This window comes from Megalopta genalis, chromosome 7 (assembly GCF_051020955.1).
Source record: "Megalopta genalis isolate 19385.01 chromosome 7, iyMegGena1_principal, whole genome shotgun sequence".
Classification (NCBI taxonomy): Eukaryota; Metazoa; Arthropoda; class Insecta; order Hymenoptera; family Halictidae; genus Megalopta; species Megalopta genalis.
This window is the reverse complement of record NC_135019.1, coordinates 21,457,611-21,473,964: the sequence shown is the minus strand read 5'-3', so window position 1 is coordinate 21,473,964 and position 16,354 is coordinate 21,457,611. Positions and strand designations below refer to the sequence as shown.

The 16,354-nt window shown below is 37.8% G+C and overlaps 2 protein-coding genes and 1 long non-coding RNA gene across 3 annotated transcripts in view; 2 read left to right on the top strand and 1 right to left on the bottom strand.

The window, feature by feature from the left end:
- The first annotated feature begins 48 nt into the window (after positions 1 to 48).
- On the top strand, positions 49 to 3,881 carry LOC143259839 (uncharacterized). The gene is made up of 5 exons (XM_076523565.1): positions 49 to 836; positions 1,052 to 1,282; positions 1,673 to 2,196; positions 3,710 to 3,746; positions 3,803 to 3,881. The coding sequence occupies exons 1-5, from the start codon at positions 49 to 51 to the stop codon at positions 3,879 to 3,881; spliced, it is 1,659 nt and encodes a 552-aa protein (XP_076379680.1).
- Positions 3,882 to 6,986: 3,105 nt separating this feature from the next.
- On the bottom strand, positions 6,987 to 9,842 carry LOC117225865 (uncharacterized). The gene is made up of 2 exons (XR_004491640.2): positions 7,674 to 9,842; positions 6,987 to 7,595 (listed from the first exon to the last, which is right to left on the bottom strand). It is a non-coding gene; the product is annotated as an uncharacterized LOC117225865 (long non-coding RNA).
- A 98-nt stretch (positions 9,843 to 9,940) lies between these two features.
- The window catches only part of LOC117226369 (uridine phosphorylase 1), a 202,688-nt gene continuing 196,274 nt past the window's right edge, over positions 9,941 to 16,354 (top strand). The window contains exon 1 of the mRNA XM_076523693.1: positions 9,941 to 10,166. Within this exon, the coding sequence (XP_076379808.1) occupies positions 10,132 to 10,166 (35 nt within the window). The 5' untranslated portion in view covers positions 9,941 to 10,131. The remainder of the gene's footprint in view (positions 10,167 to 16,354) is intronic.

Genomic DNA, 16,354 nt, shown 5'->3' with positions numbered 1-16,354 from the left:
AGCGAGATCTCGGCGGCCAGGAAACTCGTTTGTAGAGCCCGGAGACAAATGCAGAGGGCCAGACGCGGCCACGACGTCAACCTTTTAGAAATTAGGAACGCGGCATACAGGGTCCTTAAGAAGGACCTGGCCCGCACCATTGCGAGGGCCAAAACCTCCGCGTGGAGGACGTTTACCGACAGCGTCGAGGCGGATGTCTGGGGCCGGCCGTACCTGTGGGTCAGCGACAGGATTAAGGGACGCTCTCCGCCGGCATCCCTTGGCGCCGACGAGGTTGCGGGCGTCGTCCGCAAACTTTTTGTTACGGAGCCTCCTAGCGGAGCTCCCTTTCCTCGAGCGGAGGATATTTTGTTCGAGTGCCCTGCCTCTCCAGGCCATCTATTTTCAGAGGGGGAGGTCGAGGCGGCCATCAATAAGGTTAAGAGGAGAGCGGCTGGCGTCGACGGTATCTCGTCCTGCGCGGTCTGGGCGCTTGGGCGAGAGGCACTTAGCCATATCGCCCACCTTTTTAACACATGCCTCACATTGGGATATTTCCCTGAGGCATGGAAGGTGGACCGGTTTGTGCTGATCCCCAAGAAGCCTGGACCCGGGGGCGGGGTGTCGTGGCGCCCTCTTTGCCTCCTCTCAAACTTCTCCAAGGCGTTCGAGTATTGTCTCAAGGAGCGTCTGGCGTCCGGGGTTGCCTTCGCAAGCAACCAATTTGGCTTTGTCAAGCGCAAAAGCACGGTAGATGCCATGCGTCGCCTCATCGACACATGGGACGCTGCTAAGCGTACAGGGTTGCATTGCGTGATGGTGGCCTTGGACGTCAGGAATGCCTTTAACACCATACGGTGGGACGTATTCTGGGCGCTTTGGCGGGGAAAGGGGTCTCGGCTCCGCTGCTGCGTGTGCTGAGCAGCTATCTCAGCGGGCGCGTGGTGGAGGCGACGACCCCGTTCGGACCTGAGCGTTTTCCAGTGTATGCCGGGGTGCCTCAGGGCTCTGTTCTCGGCCCCTGGCTCTGGAACGCCCAATACGATGGTCTCCTCGAGATGCCTCTTCCCAGGCACTGTAGTGTTTTGGGGTTTGCGGACGACGTCGCCCTTCTCGTCGGCGCGCGTAGTGCCGAACGCGTGGTTGCGTTGGCCGAGCAAACGCTCGCCCGCATCCACGCATGGTTTCGAGATAATCACCTGGAGCTGGCGGAGGAGAAAACCGAGGTCCTACACCTGACCGGCAGGAAGGCTCCCGAGGCCCTTCAACTGGCCCTCGGTTCGGCGTCTCTTCGAGGCAGCGGGTGCGTGCGCTACTTGAGACTGCTGATCGAGGGGAATCAATGCTTCTGCGCACATGTCAGGCGGAGCTGCGAGAAGGCAGCTAGATACGCGGGCCTGCTAGCCAGAATCCTCCCCAATATCCGGGGCGGGGGCTACTGGGCTCGGCTACTCTATTATAGGGTGGTCGAGTCGGTGGTCCTCTACGCGGTCCCTGCCTGGGCGCACGTGGCGTCGAGGTGTGGTAACGACAAGGCCATCAACGCGGTCCAACGTGCGATCCTGGCTCGTGTAGCCAGGGCGTACAGGACCGTGTCCCTCGACGCCGTTTGCGTCTTGGCGGGCGTGCCGCCGTTGGTGTTGGTGGCGGAGGAAAGGCTCCGTATTTTTCGCTGGCTGTCCACCCTCGACAGGGGCTCGGCTGGCTACGTGTCGGAGGCTGGGAGGGTGAAGGCTGAGGAAAGACTTGCCACGCTCGGGCTGTGGCTGGTCAGATGGGATGCTGCAAGGCATGGACGCTGGACCCATCGCTTGATCCCTAATATCAGCGAATGGGTCCAGTGGGGCCCAAAAATGCTCAGCTTCCACCTGACCCAGTTCCTCTGCGGGCACGGATGCTTTGCGGAGTACCTGTCGAGGATGGGCTTTACGAGTAGTGACCTCTGCCTGGCATGTGGGCGGGGGCCTGATGACCCCGTTCACGCGTTCCTCGAGTGTGGGCGCTTCGCTGCTGAGAGGGACGCCGCCGAGAGAGCCATGGGCAGCACTCTGGTTCTGAACAATGTTATGGCAATACTCAAGGACGAAAGGACCAGGGGCACCTTCGTCACCTACGTGACGAACGTGGCCAAGCAACGTGAGCAGTTGGAAAGGGATTCTCAACCGCGACGACGTACAAGGGCTCGCAATCCCAGGGTTCGCAGACCCGGGCCTCAAGGTTAGGTGCTGCAGGCTTACCGTGGCCTTGGTTAAACGGTTCAGTCACGTGAACCAGACACTCACCGTGCAGGAATCCCGAGAGGGGACACCGCGGTGGGTGCTCTGTGTAAAGGCGGATGCCTGAGGAGGGGTTTAGTGGGTATACCTGGTCTTGCACCCTTTAACCAGGGAGTCCCACACTCCCGCTCACTAACATCCCAGGGCGGCGTGCGCAAAGCATTCCCCTCCTTATTTTGGAGGAAATTTTTTTTATGGCAAAATGTGGATGCGCGGATGGCGACCTTTTCTATGTCCAGGCATATTTTAACGAAGTATTCATTTTTCGCAAAAGTATCATAAATGTTTGTTCCCAAATTAATGAGAACGTCTAAGATTAACCGATATTGATGGAATCCATATTGATTGGGATCTAGGATATTATTTGACTTGTTTCAAGTAATTTGAGATACAATTGGTTAATGAAATAGGTCTATAAATCTCTGGTTTGTGTTTGTTTTTGTTAGGTTCGAGAATAGGAATGATAACTATTTTTCTCCATTCATTAGGGAAGACTTGGCAACTTCACACGCAATTGTAGATTCTTAATAGATATTTTCATCCGATTAGGGATAGTTGTTTTAAAAGTATATTTCATATATTGTCTGATCCCGAAAATGAGTTTTTAGTTGATTGTAAAACTTAGAATATATCTAAGGATATATCAGCATCGAGTGGCTGTTCCGTGATAGGGTTATTCGAAATATGGCTGGAATCTGATAGGTTTGGATTACTATCTCCCTATAAAGGAAAAGAAGAATTATTATCGATGTTATTAGAGTTTTGAGAGAAGGTGCAGGCAAGTGCGTCAGTTATTGCTTTTGGATTATTTAAGTAGTTGTCATCGTGAGATATTCGATCTCTATATTGGATCGTGATCTTGACATAACCTTGACATAACCATACTTCTTTCACTGGTGTTTGGTTAGTTATGGAAACCGTAAATGTCATCCAAGATTGTTTTTTGCATTATTTTATTATTTTACGGAATTTTGCTCGCAGTTCTATGTAATTGATTAAGTTTTCTACGAAAGGGTTGTTTTTTTCTCTGTTGAATGCATGGTAACTTTCTTTTCTGACCAGTTGACATTTCTCATTCCACCAGAGAGTAGTGCGTTTTTTATTGCTATTCGGTTTTAAGAGCCTTGTACTTTCATGAATTGCTTTGGTAATGTGGTCGAGTTAAAAAAATTAATCGCTCGATTGATATTTTTTGGGTCGATTTTTTTATCTGTCCTGCTTTGAATAATATCAGTCATTATATCCTTGTACCTATACCAATCAATTGTTTTTAAATGCCATTTAAGAATAGGAGATATGTATATAGGATAGCGTCGTATAGTCTTCAAATGATATTTTAATTAAAAAATTGTCACTATTATGGAGGTTCTCTAAGGTCGACCACTCCATATTTTGTGCCAGATTACTACTGCAGATTGATAGATCTATTGAGCTAAATGATACATTACTTACAGGAAAATGGGTAGAGTCTCCTGTGTTAAGAAGTATCAGGTTTGGATTTTCAAGTAACTTCTTCAATATTTTTCCACGGACGTCTGTCCTGGTAGAGCCCTAGAGATGGTGATGACTGTTAAAATCTCCAACAAGAAGGAGTGGGAGTTGTATTTGATTGATAAGGTCTTCTAATTCTGTTATGTTTAATGCATAGCTGAGCGGAATGTATACGTTGCATATTTGCAATTTTTTTGGGAGTGATACACTCACTGCTATTGTTTCTAAGTTGGGCCTTAGCGGAATTTCGATAGCAGAGAATTTATCGGAGATTGCAGTTGTAACGCCTCCACTTGTATGGTTCTCACTGTCCCCATTTTTGGAAAAAGTGTTATATCCTTTTAATTTCGTCTGATAATGTTATTTTAAACTCGATCTCTTACAGGCAGAGGATAGGCGATAGATAGATAGAATATTTTGTAGTTGTTCGTAATGAGCATAGTATCCGTTAATATTCTAAAGAATTACTTCTTTCATAATTAATGTCGGAGGTATCTATCGATTGAGAAATACAAGATTGGTAAATACATAATTTTAGAATCTTCATTTTCTTGTAGTGAAACATTATGGGCTTCGCAATTATCTAACAATAGGATTACTTTCTCTCATATTTGTTTCCCCTCCTGATTTTGTTTTACAGATGGTTTGAAATGATTTTCAAACCAATCTAAAAATAATGTTTTGTCCATCCATGCATTTGCCGACGATTTAAAAATTACAGATAATGAAACGTCGTGATTCTTATATGTGCCTAACGCATTTACACATAAGCCAATTGTAATACTATCTTTTTTTCGCCTTATGTCCACGTAAGATTTTTTTCTTCTTCTCCAGCCAGTGTTTTCATCAGAATAGCCTTCCATACAAGTCCACTTTCGTCCATATTGTAAACATTTTCCAAACTTACATTTTCTTCTTCTATTATCTTTTTTTAAATTAATTATAAAAACATCTGCTTAATTCTGATCAGCACTAGCTTTCTCCTCGTACATCTTTACTAAGCGTATGCCATGACGTCTTTTAAATTTTGTTAATCGACGGCAAATTGTCTTTCAATTCCGTCGCCTTTGAGATGAGATTATCGGTTATACAGTCACCAAGTGTTCCTTGTACGAACCATGCCAATAATTGTTTATCTACTTCGTTACATACTGGCTCTATTATTCTTTGTCGATTAAGTTCACATTTACTTTTATCTGCAAACTCATTAATTTTTGTAGCATTTCTTAGAATGTTTTAGTGCCAACGCCATATTGCATTCCAATTTGTTTAGATGAGACCAAATCCTGTTTCTCGATGATTCTTCAAGACATCAAAGCGTTGCTGCATGTTTAACAACACATATTTTCTTCTTGGTGCCGTAATATTAATATTAAAGATATTTGTATGTATTTAGAAATAAAACTATTAAAGAGGACGATTACTAATAATGATATGAACTGCCACAATTTATATATTATTAACCGCTTCGCTCCCATGGACATGTCATATCATGACACCGATACTGTACGTGTCGTGCCCGCTCAACCATCCATTGATGTTTAGTGTGTCTAATAGTGTCAGGAATTCTGCTCCGAATCTGCTCCAAGTGGCGGAAAGAAGACTTCACAAATAGGATTGGACGATTCTAGTGGATTGTCAATGAAAATCCATTGGCATCATCCAATCTCATTTGTGATGGGTAATTCTCCCACTTCTACTTTTCTGGAAGAAAGTCGTAAAACGGTCAAGATGCTGGGAGGTCTGCTCGAAACTGGCCACCGACGCTTATACTATTATACCGAGACAAGGAAGGAGGATGAATACGAGTGAGATACGTAGCTGGCATGTGCCGGCAGATTCGAACAACTGGTTTATAGGACAGTTCAATACGCTCGATGCTCGAAGTCGGTTCGGCAAAAGTGTGGACGCTAAAATAAGCACTACTGTATAAGATCATAGACGAGATCTCGCAACATAACTTCGCTTGTGCGATGCTACGGACGTGTTATCCCGCGACGCAATACCGTTCGTGTGATGCCACAGACGAGTAAACAAGCGCTTCTATTTTTACTCCGTCTGTAGCCACTTAGCTTGCTCAGATAAGTAAGACCGGGAAGCTGCAAGGCACGTGACCAATCTCAACGACCATTGATCCTTCATACTCTATCAAACGCATGGGCTCGTTTCATCAAATCTTCACCGAATCGAGACATGTAGTCTCCGAATTGCCAATTACGTCGAATTCAAGTGTGTGGCCTCCAAATTTCCGTCGAACGTAGCCCCGAATAGCATAACTCCACTGATACTTTCTTTTGAACGACATACATACCTTCTTTGACGTTGTCTATAATATTTTTCTAATTTTTTTTTGTTATGATTACAATTTGTGTAATGAAATAAAATAAGTTATATGCTACGTATAACGAATAAATATGGTCTGAAGGTGTTTGGTCTCATTTTAATTGGAAGAATCTAATATATTAAAAAAAATTTTCATGTATAAAAAATTAGAAATAAACAAGTTAAGTTATCGTTTTTATTCTAGCATTATATACTATGTATTCATATTAATGTATGCTGGTACGCTGGTTTTTTTGCCGACTGTCCCGAGTTTCTCTCTCTCTCTCTCTCTCTCTTTCTCTCATTCATGAGACGCCGACAAATATAAAGGCAAGCCGCAAAGCTCGAAGAATTGCGACTGAGTGTCCTCCGATTACCGTTTTCAATTTTGAGCTGCAGGCCTTTAACACTAGATTACCTAAGGAAGTCATTTTGACTGCTTTTTAATTTCAATTAGAAAAAAAATTATGTATATAATGATACAATTTCTTAGAATTTTGTGACTTTTTGTACAACATATAAATGCGTTTATTAATAATTGTAATTACCTCCCCCTCTCCTTCATTTCCGTATATCTATGTGTTATACCTATATTGCCCAAAAGCAGTCGTTTTGACTTTATGTTCACAATATACAAAAATCAAAGCTTTAGTTAAAAATAAAGCAATTATCGAAAACACAGTACACTACAACTTTCCAAAGTAAACAAACCCTAATTAGCATCATGGTGGAACAAAGTTTTGACATATTAAAAGATTTACAACAAAGGAAATTTACTATCTCTGAATAGTAAAAAAATATTGGTTCAAGGAGTAAATCCACTATTCACTAATGCATACAATTGAGAAAAATTCAATAATTTCACTCAAATTGTCAGAATTTTTACCAAGCAGTTATCAAAGGTACAATTGACAAACAATCATTTAATAATATATATTTAAGATTACTATTTTTACAACCATCAGTTGATCCAGACCTTCAAAAACCTAAAAACTATATTAAAAATATATTGCGAATGTTCAAATCAAAATTTGTCTATAAAGTCGTATTATATAAATATTCTTTTCTTAGATTTTTGGTGGAAGGGACAAAAAATGAGTCACATTCTCAATTTTTGGATTAAAATTATCGAAATTTTAAATAATAGAGCACAAAAAAAAATGCATAAAGAAGATAACATGCTACATGAATTAAACGATATAATTGTACAAGATTAAATGTCAGGCGATGATGATGTGTAATTATATAATTTCTAACAAATAATGATTTTCATTTGTAACTTATATTATATAATATTATATATAAATATATAATTTAATTATAATTTAATTTCATTATAAAAAAGCAAACCCATCTGCAGTTCTGCATCATATTTGTAGTTCAGAATTATAATGTTGTCCAATCTGAAATTAGCTTATTTTTCTGGCTACCATCATAAGAGACTTTTTACTTACTTAGTATGTAGATTTATTTCCTCCAATATTGACTTGTATTTCTGAAACATCCTGTATGTTATATTAGTAAGATCTAGAATATAGAATATTTAATCTCTTAGACATGTATCTTTTCTAGAATAGCGGTTTTGAACATGTATTAAAAACATACATGTACTTGTATATGTAAAATCATAACCACTAATTTTTTCGTTAATTCAAAAACAATATTTCTTTCCTCATCGTTTCCTGGTTTGTTTTTATAGTCTGCGTTCATTCCAAATTGTATGCAAATTTCCTTCCATATTTTCATTAAAAATGTTAACAGTTTTAAATGTAGATACTGAATGTGCAAACATAATATCACTTATTTATTTTACCTGATTAGATTTTATAAAAACTTTTGTGTATAATGACTCCATCATTAATCCGATGACCAGTCTCTAAACATCAACATAAGTTGGGTCATTGCAGATTTTCAGTTCATGATAATTATCATTAATTTTTCAGATATATTATACAAATACAGAAAGCACTTATTCAACATTCAGGAAAAGCTATCGCATTTTGTTGATATTGCGCAATGCTATTTGCACAGCTATTTGATAGCATTAATGATATTATTAGCTATTTTTTCCTATCAGTTGTTTTTTCAAACGTCGTTTAAGGCTCTTTCTGCGACTCTTTAACGTGTGGGTGCTATAAATTCACTTTATCTTTGCCAACCTATGTAGCATAGCGAGTGTTTTATACACAACAGCGTTGTTTTATACACAAGTCGGATAAGTATTTATTGCTGACATTTAACACTGCATCAATATCATTTTTGATATCAATCACTTTCTGAGATGTATCACTTACAGTTTTACGTGTTTCGAAGATATGTATAATATAATAACACTATGGACCTCATGAACAATAAAAATCTGCATATGCATTTGAGAATAAACTTCAGATCATGACAACAGAAAATAAAGATATTCTACAAGCCCCTGTTTTTCAGTTCTGTTATAACCAGTAACTAAAACCTTGTCCCTTTGGTTTTCGCTATCCCGAGGCCTAGTAACTCTTTTTTCCCCAATGGATATTAATCCCTGATACCACATAGATGGATTTGTTGATCCCTGTGTTAAAGTTGTACAGTTTACAAAAATTTTAGAAATCTTCTAATATGAAATGTAGTAGTCCTCTGTTAATGTTCATTTAAGAGTATCAAAATTTAGTTGCTTTGAAATTTTTAGATACATGGATGTAATATATGATATTCACATTCATGAATGATAGTTAGCGTAGTAACTAACATAGGAAGAAAGTTTTCCAAATATAAATATACATATTATGATTCAATACATTCTTAATATAATTTAATAAAATAATCTAAATATTAATGTATATTATAGTTTCATATACACATCTGAGAAATAACTATAATTGTTTATTGCATATCTTAATTTATAAATGATTTATATTATTTATATGAATAATGTAGCATTGATGACGCATTACATGGTATGACGTAGATTAAGTGTTAGATTTTGAATGTAGATATATTATATTAGCCGAAATTCAATTTGTACTCTCCTTTTTCTGCTTACCAGACAATGTATAATCTCCAAATTTAAATCAGTCATTTATATCGTCACTATTTACATTATTGTTTTTAATTAGCTTACCGTAATAAAGTTTAAACAGTCAGTTCTTTTCTAAGGTAAGTTTGCATGTAATTCTTGCTAAATCTTGATTATACTAACTTTTTTTTTATAAATCCTTGTATTGTTCCTTGATCATTAGTATAAACAACATTGGTATATATATATAGGTATAGTGATAAATTTTATAGAGATTCCTGCACATATCCTTACAGGAAGTAATAATAATTATGTTTTCTACTGTAAAACCTTGTAAACGTTGATAAAATCGATTGTTTATCTTGGAATAAGAATGTGTACAAATATTCAGAACTACATTAACCTCTTAGTTGTGAATGGCGAAGTGCATCCAAGTTTTGTGTGTGTGTGTGAAACATATTCATAAATTTCAGACATTTTAGAATAATTTTAGTAGAATTTGTTGAAGAACAGAATGATTAATAAAGAAGTTAAAAAATGAAAATTCTTTGCGATAAATGAATTACGTTAAAAATAAATTATTTTGAAATTAACATTTGATTACTGTTTGTAACAATCTGAAAATTTGTAATATACGTATGTGATACTATTCCATCGAAGAATTTTAGAGTATTTTCAAAGATTATTAAAATGTTTGTTTGTAACAAGATACACGTTTGATTCTGATTAACTGGTGCCAGTTACAATTCAGAAAAACATTACTCTAGTAGAATGTGAGCAACAAATATGGACCAATGAAAAAGTGGGCCGTCTAGCGGCGCATTTCTAAGCGAGCAGGTATTGTATTAAGGCGAAAATGTCGTCATTGAGAAAAGGACGGTTTGTGGCGCGATGAAGAGAAACCGCGCGCGCGCTCGTGATACTTCTAGCCAGCTCATCATTTCTGCAATTCTAGTCCTACGGAGGATCATTGAAAGGATTACATCTCTACAGTAACGAGAATCAAGTTTCTCCTTGTTCGTCTGATATTCGTGCAGCAGATCAACTTGTGCAAGTGTAAATATGAGTCTTTTGCTGGAGGAACAGGAAATCGATGAGTGAGTTTTCTGTCATTTCGATTTTATATTCTCTACGTTCGAGTCTGACCACTTAGTTCTTCCCTTCCAATGTGAATAAGGGCTTGGCTACACCTTAGCCCCGTTTCAAAAAATAACGCCGACTTTTGTGTTGGCATTTAATTAAACAAATTGTCAATGACAACAAATAATTTGACTGATCAATTTCGAGAAACATTTTGAAAGTTTTTCTCGTTACGTTACGAATCGATTCTGTGAAAACTGTGACAACTGTACTGAATCCACAAGTGCATCTGATTTTGATGTGAGGAATTTCATGAAATATTGATCTACCGAACATACGAATAATATGATTGGTAGATTACAAATGATACTTTATCCTTTACATGTAAACTGTGGTTTTATGATATCGTGATATCGTGTAATTAATATCATATTCAAATTTTTAGTGTACCAGTTTTGTGAAAGTACCGTGCATCTATATTTTTCGACGTTTTACCTGTGAACATATACAGCCTGTTTTACCTGTGAATATATACAGCCTGTTTCACTATGAAAATTGCTAGTAAAACGAAAAATACGAATACATGATTGTATACTAGAGATCACGCTATTTTCTCGAGATATAGAAGTATTACAAACCACAGACTAATACGTTAGCATTTATCCAATTATTGATTTGTTACCATTATATTTGACGTTGTCATACTATACAGATATTTGTGCATTATATGAAATGTGTTCGTTGTGCTATCATGCCTTTATGAACACTGCATATACATAGGCAAATGTGCGTGACCGTATTCACTCAGTAACATAAATTTATCCCACGAGACGATTGTTATATTTTACTGGATTATATCAGGGTATTATAGACTTACTTTTTCACTTGCGAAAGTTAATGTAATAGATGACCCTAAATGTACGTGTAGATGGGAAAAACAGGATATACATAGATCATACCCTGTGGCAATGTCCAAAGTACATATACGATACGCAACATTGTTTATCGATCAATTGCGATCGCGTGGTTTCTTTCTCTCATCGTCTAACGTCATCCTTTCGAAACTTATTATTGTATTTTGCCGAAATATACATTCGTTCTTAAAAGACTATGGTCTGAAAATGTAGAAGTTTTTACATTGTGTTATTACCAAGTGTGTATGGATACCCGTTGTTACGAGATCGAGACAAGTTGGAGAAATTTGGATGAGATCCCGATACATTTCACTGTTCAAAATCTCGAGTGTTTCGGGTCTCGAAAATTTCGGAAGTGGACTCGAGTGTCGGGTGATAGCGGGCTGTATGCATGAATGGGATATGTAAGCGGCTTGAGTGACTTCGAATAACGCTCCACAATAGCGTGCGATGCTTATAGATGGAACCACTCAAGCCGACCGACATATTCCATTCATGCGGAGAGCTCGAGACCACCCGAGACCTCAACCCAGTCCCGAAATTTTCGATACCCGAAACGCTCGAGATCTCGAATAGTGAAATGTATCGGGATCACGCCTGACTCTTTCTAACCAGTCCCGAACTTTGGGATCCCGAGACTCCGACGGTTTTGCACACTTCTAGTTATCACATGATGTACGAAAATGATCTCCTATGTAAGAATAGCGACTATACTTTTTATACACTTTTGCAATTGTTTTTGCAAAATAACCTCTCAAATAAAAAGAAAAGATTATTTTTACTGTTAAATGTATCAGTATATATTTAACAGTAAAAATAATCTTTTCTTTTTATTTGAGAGGTTATTTTGCAAAAACAATTACAGTTACAATACAACCAAAGTTCCCCAAATATGCCAGAGCTGTTTGGTTTGGAATGAAAATGGAACGAATATGAATTTAAAAAAAAAAGTCGACAAAATTTCCCAAATATGTCAGAGCTGTTTGTCGACTGGTTTGGTAGAACTCTGAAATGGGTATTTATTAATAAAAAAAAAATCGTCCTTCGATACAACGTAAGGAGACTTCAATATTAGATTTCATATGAAGACTCTATTAGGGCGGTTTTTGAAACATCGGATTTCGTATTAATTGTAGGTCGTGCATTGTGTACGTAAGCCTTAAGAATAAAATGGAGACATCAGCAACACTTCATTAATTATACAAAATAATAAAAAATGTTTCAAATTTTAATCATACTGTCTAAAACCTATTCATATCTACAAGTCATATTAAACATAAAAATGGACTGTTACCCTAGTCTTCACACTAAATAATGAGCTTCCTTACTTTATTTAAGAAGTTACTACTGCCAAAGAAAATTTCTTGCATTTTGTGGCTTTTTGTTGCATTTTTAGCATCCAATACACTGTTTTAGCACATAAATATAGAAAAAACTCTTATACGTATTACAATTTTTAGGGGTTGGGATTATTAAAATAGACGTTGCAATATCAAATCAGCTACAATATGATCAGTTCAGGAGCTGAAAATTTTGTTTCCTAAAAGTCCAATTTATGTTTCAACGGTGTTCGAAATGCCAAATTTTAGGTTATTGTAAAGATATTTGTAGCATTTGACCAACATATAGTTTGTTACAACCACGAAGCTTTCGAAGCAATCATGAGGTTACAAGATGGTCGTTTGTTGTTTCAGTTTTTGATGAAGAAATTTTGGGTTTTTTTGGATGAAGGATAACATTTGCATTGGCCAATATACTTTTTGTTAAGCACACATTGCGTTGATTAAAGTATATTTCGAAATATTTTTTAATTGAAATCGCAGACTTAGGATCGGCATAGATATTGCATGCATACCTTTTTGGTCTCAGGGTCTGAATTACCGACTCTGTAGAAAATGCTGTGGAATGGAATGATTAGCTAGAGAACTACATCTGACTGCAACAGAGAAAAGTGTGTGTCTGAGATGGCTAAATTTGCAGTGTCGCCAGTTTTTAAAAGTACATTGTTGCGCGTTCTCTCTCTATTGCTATAAAAACTATCGATGCCTTCGACGAAAGCGTTCAAGTAATTTCTTTCCTGCTTGTCGGCAACAGCGTAAACATGGGATCCTAAGTAATGCAGGAACGGACTGTAAGTTACAAAATTTTTTATTTTACATCATCTTAAAAATTTTTTATTTTACATCTCATGGTTATTTGTTGACTTGTTCAAAAATCGATTTTTGATTTTTGTGTACATATTAAATTGTTAAAAATTTTTTAATTCTTATTTCACGTATTTCTTAATTACAATTTTCATACATATGTACACGATGTCCCATAATTGTGTTGATAACCGAAAAGGGATGAAAAAATAAATTTCCTTAGCGAAAATGCTATCCGCGACATTGTTTACGATATATTATCGAAAAACAGTTACCAATGAGAGACGAGATCAGCTGGTGCGAGACAGCCGTGCCAATGAGCGGAACTGGGTTTCGACTGGCATTGCACAAGCTGAATTACGTCGCGAGATATCTCGTCTGTAACCTTGCACGAACAGTATCGTTGTCGCGACATAACATGTTAGCGTGAGCGCAGCGGTTAATAATGTTAACAAATTTCCTCACATCTACATAACTTCTTATGATAAGCTTATACACTGAGAATTACGCAAATTAGACTATGTATATATATGTATATATATGTATATCCAACTTTACTTTCGTCTTTCGACGAAATATATATATATATATATATATATATATACAGGGTGTCCCACAATTATTTTAACAGCCGAAAATGAGGGGTAGCTGAGGTCATTTGAAGTAACTTTTTCCTTTGCGAAAATGCAATCCGCGGCTTTGTTTACGAGTTATTAACGAAAAACACTGGCCAATGAGAGGTGACGGTGCGAGAGAGAGAGTCCGCGAGAGAGTACGCAGCACGAGGCTTTGACAGATGGTCGGGACGGACTCGAGCCACGTTCGAAGTATTGAACAAATCACGAAGCGAGAACTTTCCGGATTTTTTTTTTACTACGTAACAGTGATATTTTTAAGAAAAACGCTGTTCATCTTTACTTTATAACGTCTGAAGAATATTTACTAATTTTTCGGACCCGAAATAATAAGTAATTTAACCGTGACGGCCGTTTTAATTTTCTAGTGTGCATGACACCTCGTGTGTAACATATGAAATTTTTAAGCAAGGTGTACAGTGAAGATTAACAAAGTACGTAAATGATATTTTACGTTAATGGTATTTTATTTAAATAATTCCGTGTCCGAACATAGTTCAACGAATGATTCGCAAAGCTAATTTAATAAATAATAATCGTGTTAAAGGATGTAAGGGATATGTTTGTTAGAGAAATATGAAGAATATTATCAACAAGAAACTCACCCATTTAGTTGTAAAATCCACTTCATGCACGGAAATGTGTGCAGGAGGATAGTGCATTGACCTCGTACAATGTATGATGAACTGCACAGCTGATCTGTATCCGACGGCGACGAACAGAAGGATATCTCCAGGCAGGCAATTTCAACGTTTACTTTCACTGCATTATCACTAAACACTGATCACTTATCAATAATATTTATGGACCAACTTTCCTGGGTTAATATGTATGGCCCTGAAAAGAGCCGATTGTTTTATGCGACGCGTTCGAAGTTCATATCGTTAAGAACACATACCGCGTTGACGGGATAAACTGCGGAAGACTAGCACGATGGCTGACAATGTTCGCGTTCGATGGAAAACAGTTGAAATTCGCTCGTAGGAGAACGGAACACAGTCGGCCATCGTGCCAGTCTTCTGCAGTTCATCTCGACAACGCGGTACATACGTGTCGTTAACAGTGAGAACTTCGAACGCGTCGCATAAAAAAATCGGCTCTTTTCAGAGCTATACATATTAACCCAGGAAAGTTGGTCCATAAATATTATTGATAAGTGATCAGTGTTTAGTGATAATGCAGTGAAAGTAAACGTTGAAATTGCCTGCCTGGAGATATCCTTCTGTTCGTCGCCGTCGGATACAGATCAGCTGTGCAGTTCATCATACATTGTACGAGGTCAATGCACTATCCTCCTGCACACATTTCCGTGCATGAAGTGGATTTTACAACTAAATGGGTGAGTTTCTTGTTGATAATATTCTTCATATTTCTCTAACAAACATATCCCTTACATCCTTTAACACGATTATTATTTATTAAATTAGCTTTGCGAATCATTCGTTGAACTATGTTCGGACACGGAATTATTTAAATAAAATACCATTAACGTAAAATATCATTTACGTACTTTGTTAATCTTCACTGTACACCTTGCTTAAAAATTTCATATGTTACACACGAGGTGTCATGCACACTAGAAAATTAAAACGGCCGTCACGGTTAAATTACTTATTATTTCGGGTCCGAAAAATTAGTAAATATTCTTCAGACATTCTAAAGTAAAGGTGAACAGCGTTTTTCTTCAAAATATCACTGTCACGTAGTAAAAAAAAAATCCGGAAAGTTCTCGCTTCGTGATTTGTTCAATACTTCGAACGTGGCTCGAGTCCGTCCCGACCATCTGTCAAAGCCTCGTGCTGCGTACTCTCTCGCGGACTCTCTCTCTCGCACCGTCACCTCTCATTGGCCAGTGTTTTTCGTTAATAACTCGTAAACAAAGCCGCGGATTGCATTTTCGCAAAGGAAAAAGTTACTTCAAATGACCTCAGCTACCCCTCATTTTCGGCTGTTAAAATAATTGTGGGACACCCTGTATATATATATATATATATATATATATATATATATATAGGCACCGTTAACGAGTTATTAACGAAAACAGTGACCAATAAGAATCGAGTACGGTTGACGTACGATATATATATCGTTATTGGTCACTGTTTTTCGTTAATAATTCGTTAACGGTGCCTCGGAGAAAATTTTTGTAACGGAAGAAGCTGTTTCAAATGATCTGAGGAACCCGCCATTTCCGGATTGCGAGACATTTTTGGGACACCCTGTATATATATATTTCGTCGAAAGACGAAAGTAAAGTTGGATAGTGAACTTCATATGAAGCGTTGGAATGTCACATAGTCCATTTTAGTCGATTTATGACGTGTTTAGGCTTCTCTTAATCAAAAAAACATTACCAACTCGTCGATACTGTTTCTAAAAGATTGTCATGTTTATTGCATAAAGCTTACAAGAAGTTACATACTGTGACTCTGATTAATATTCTGACACCTTTTAAAACGCAATAACTGTTCTAGAATTGGACTAAATGACTTGAATATTTTTAGATGATACA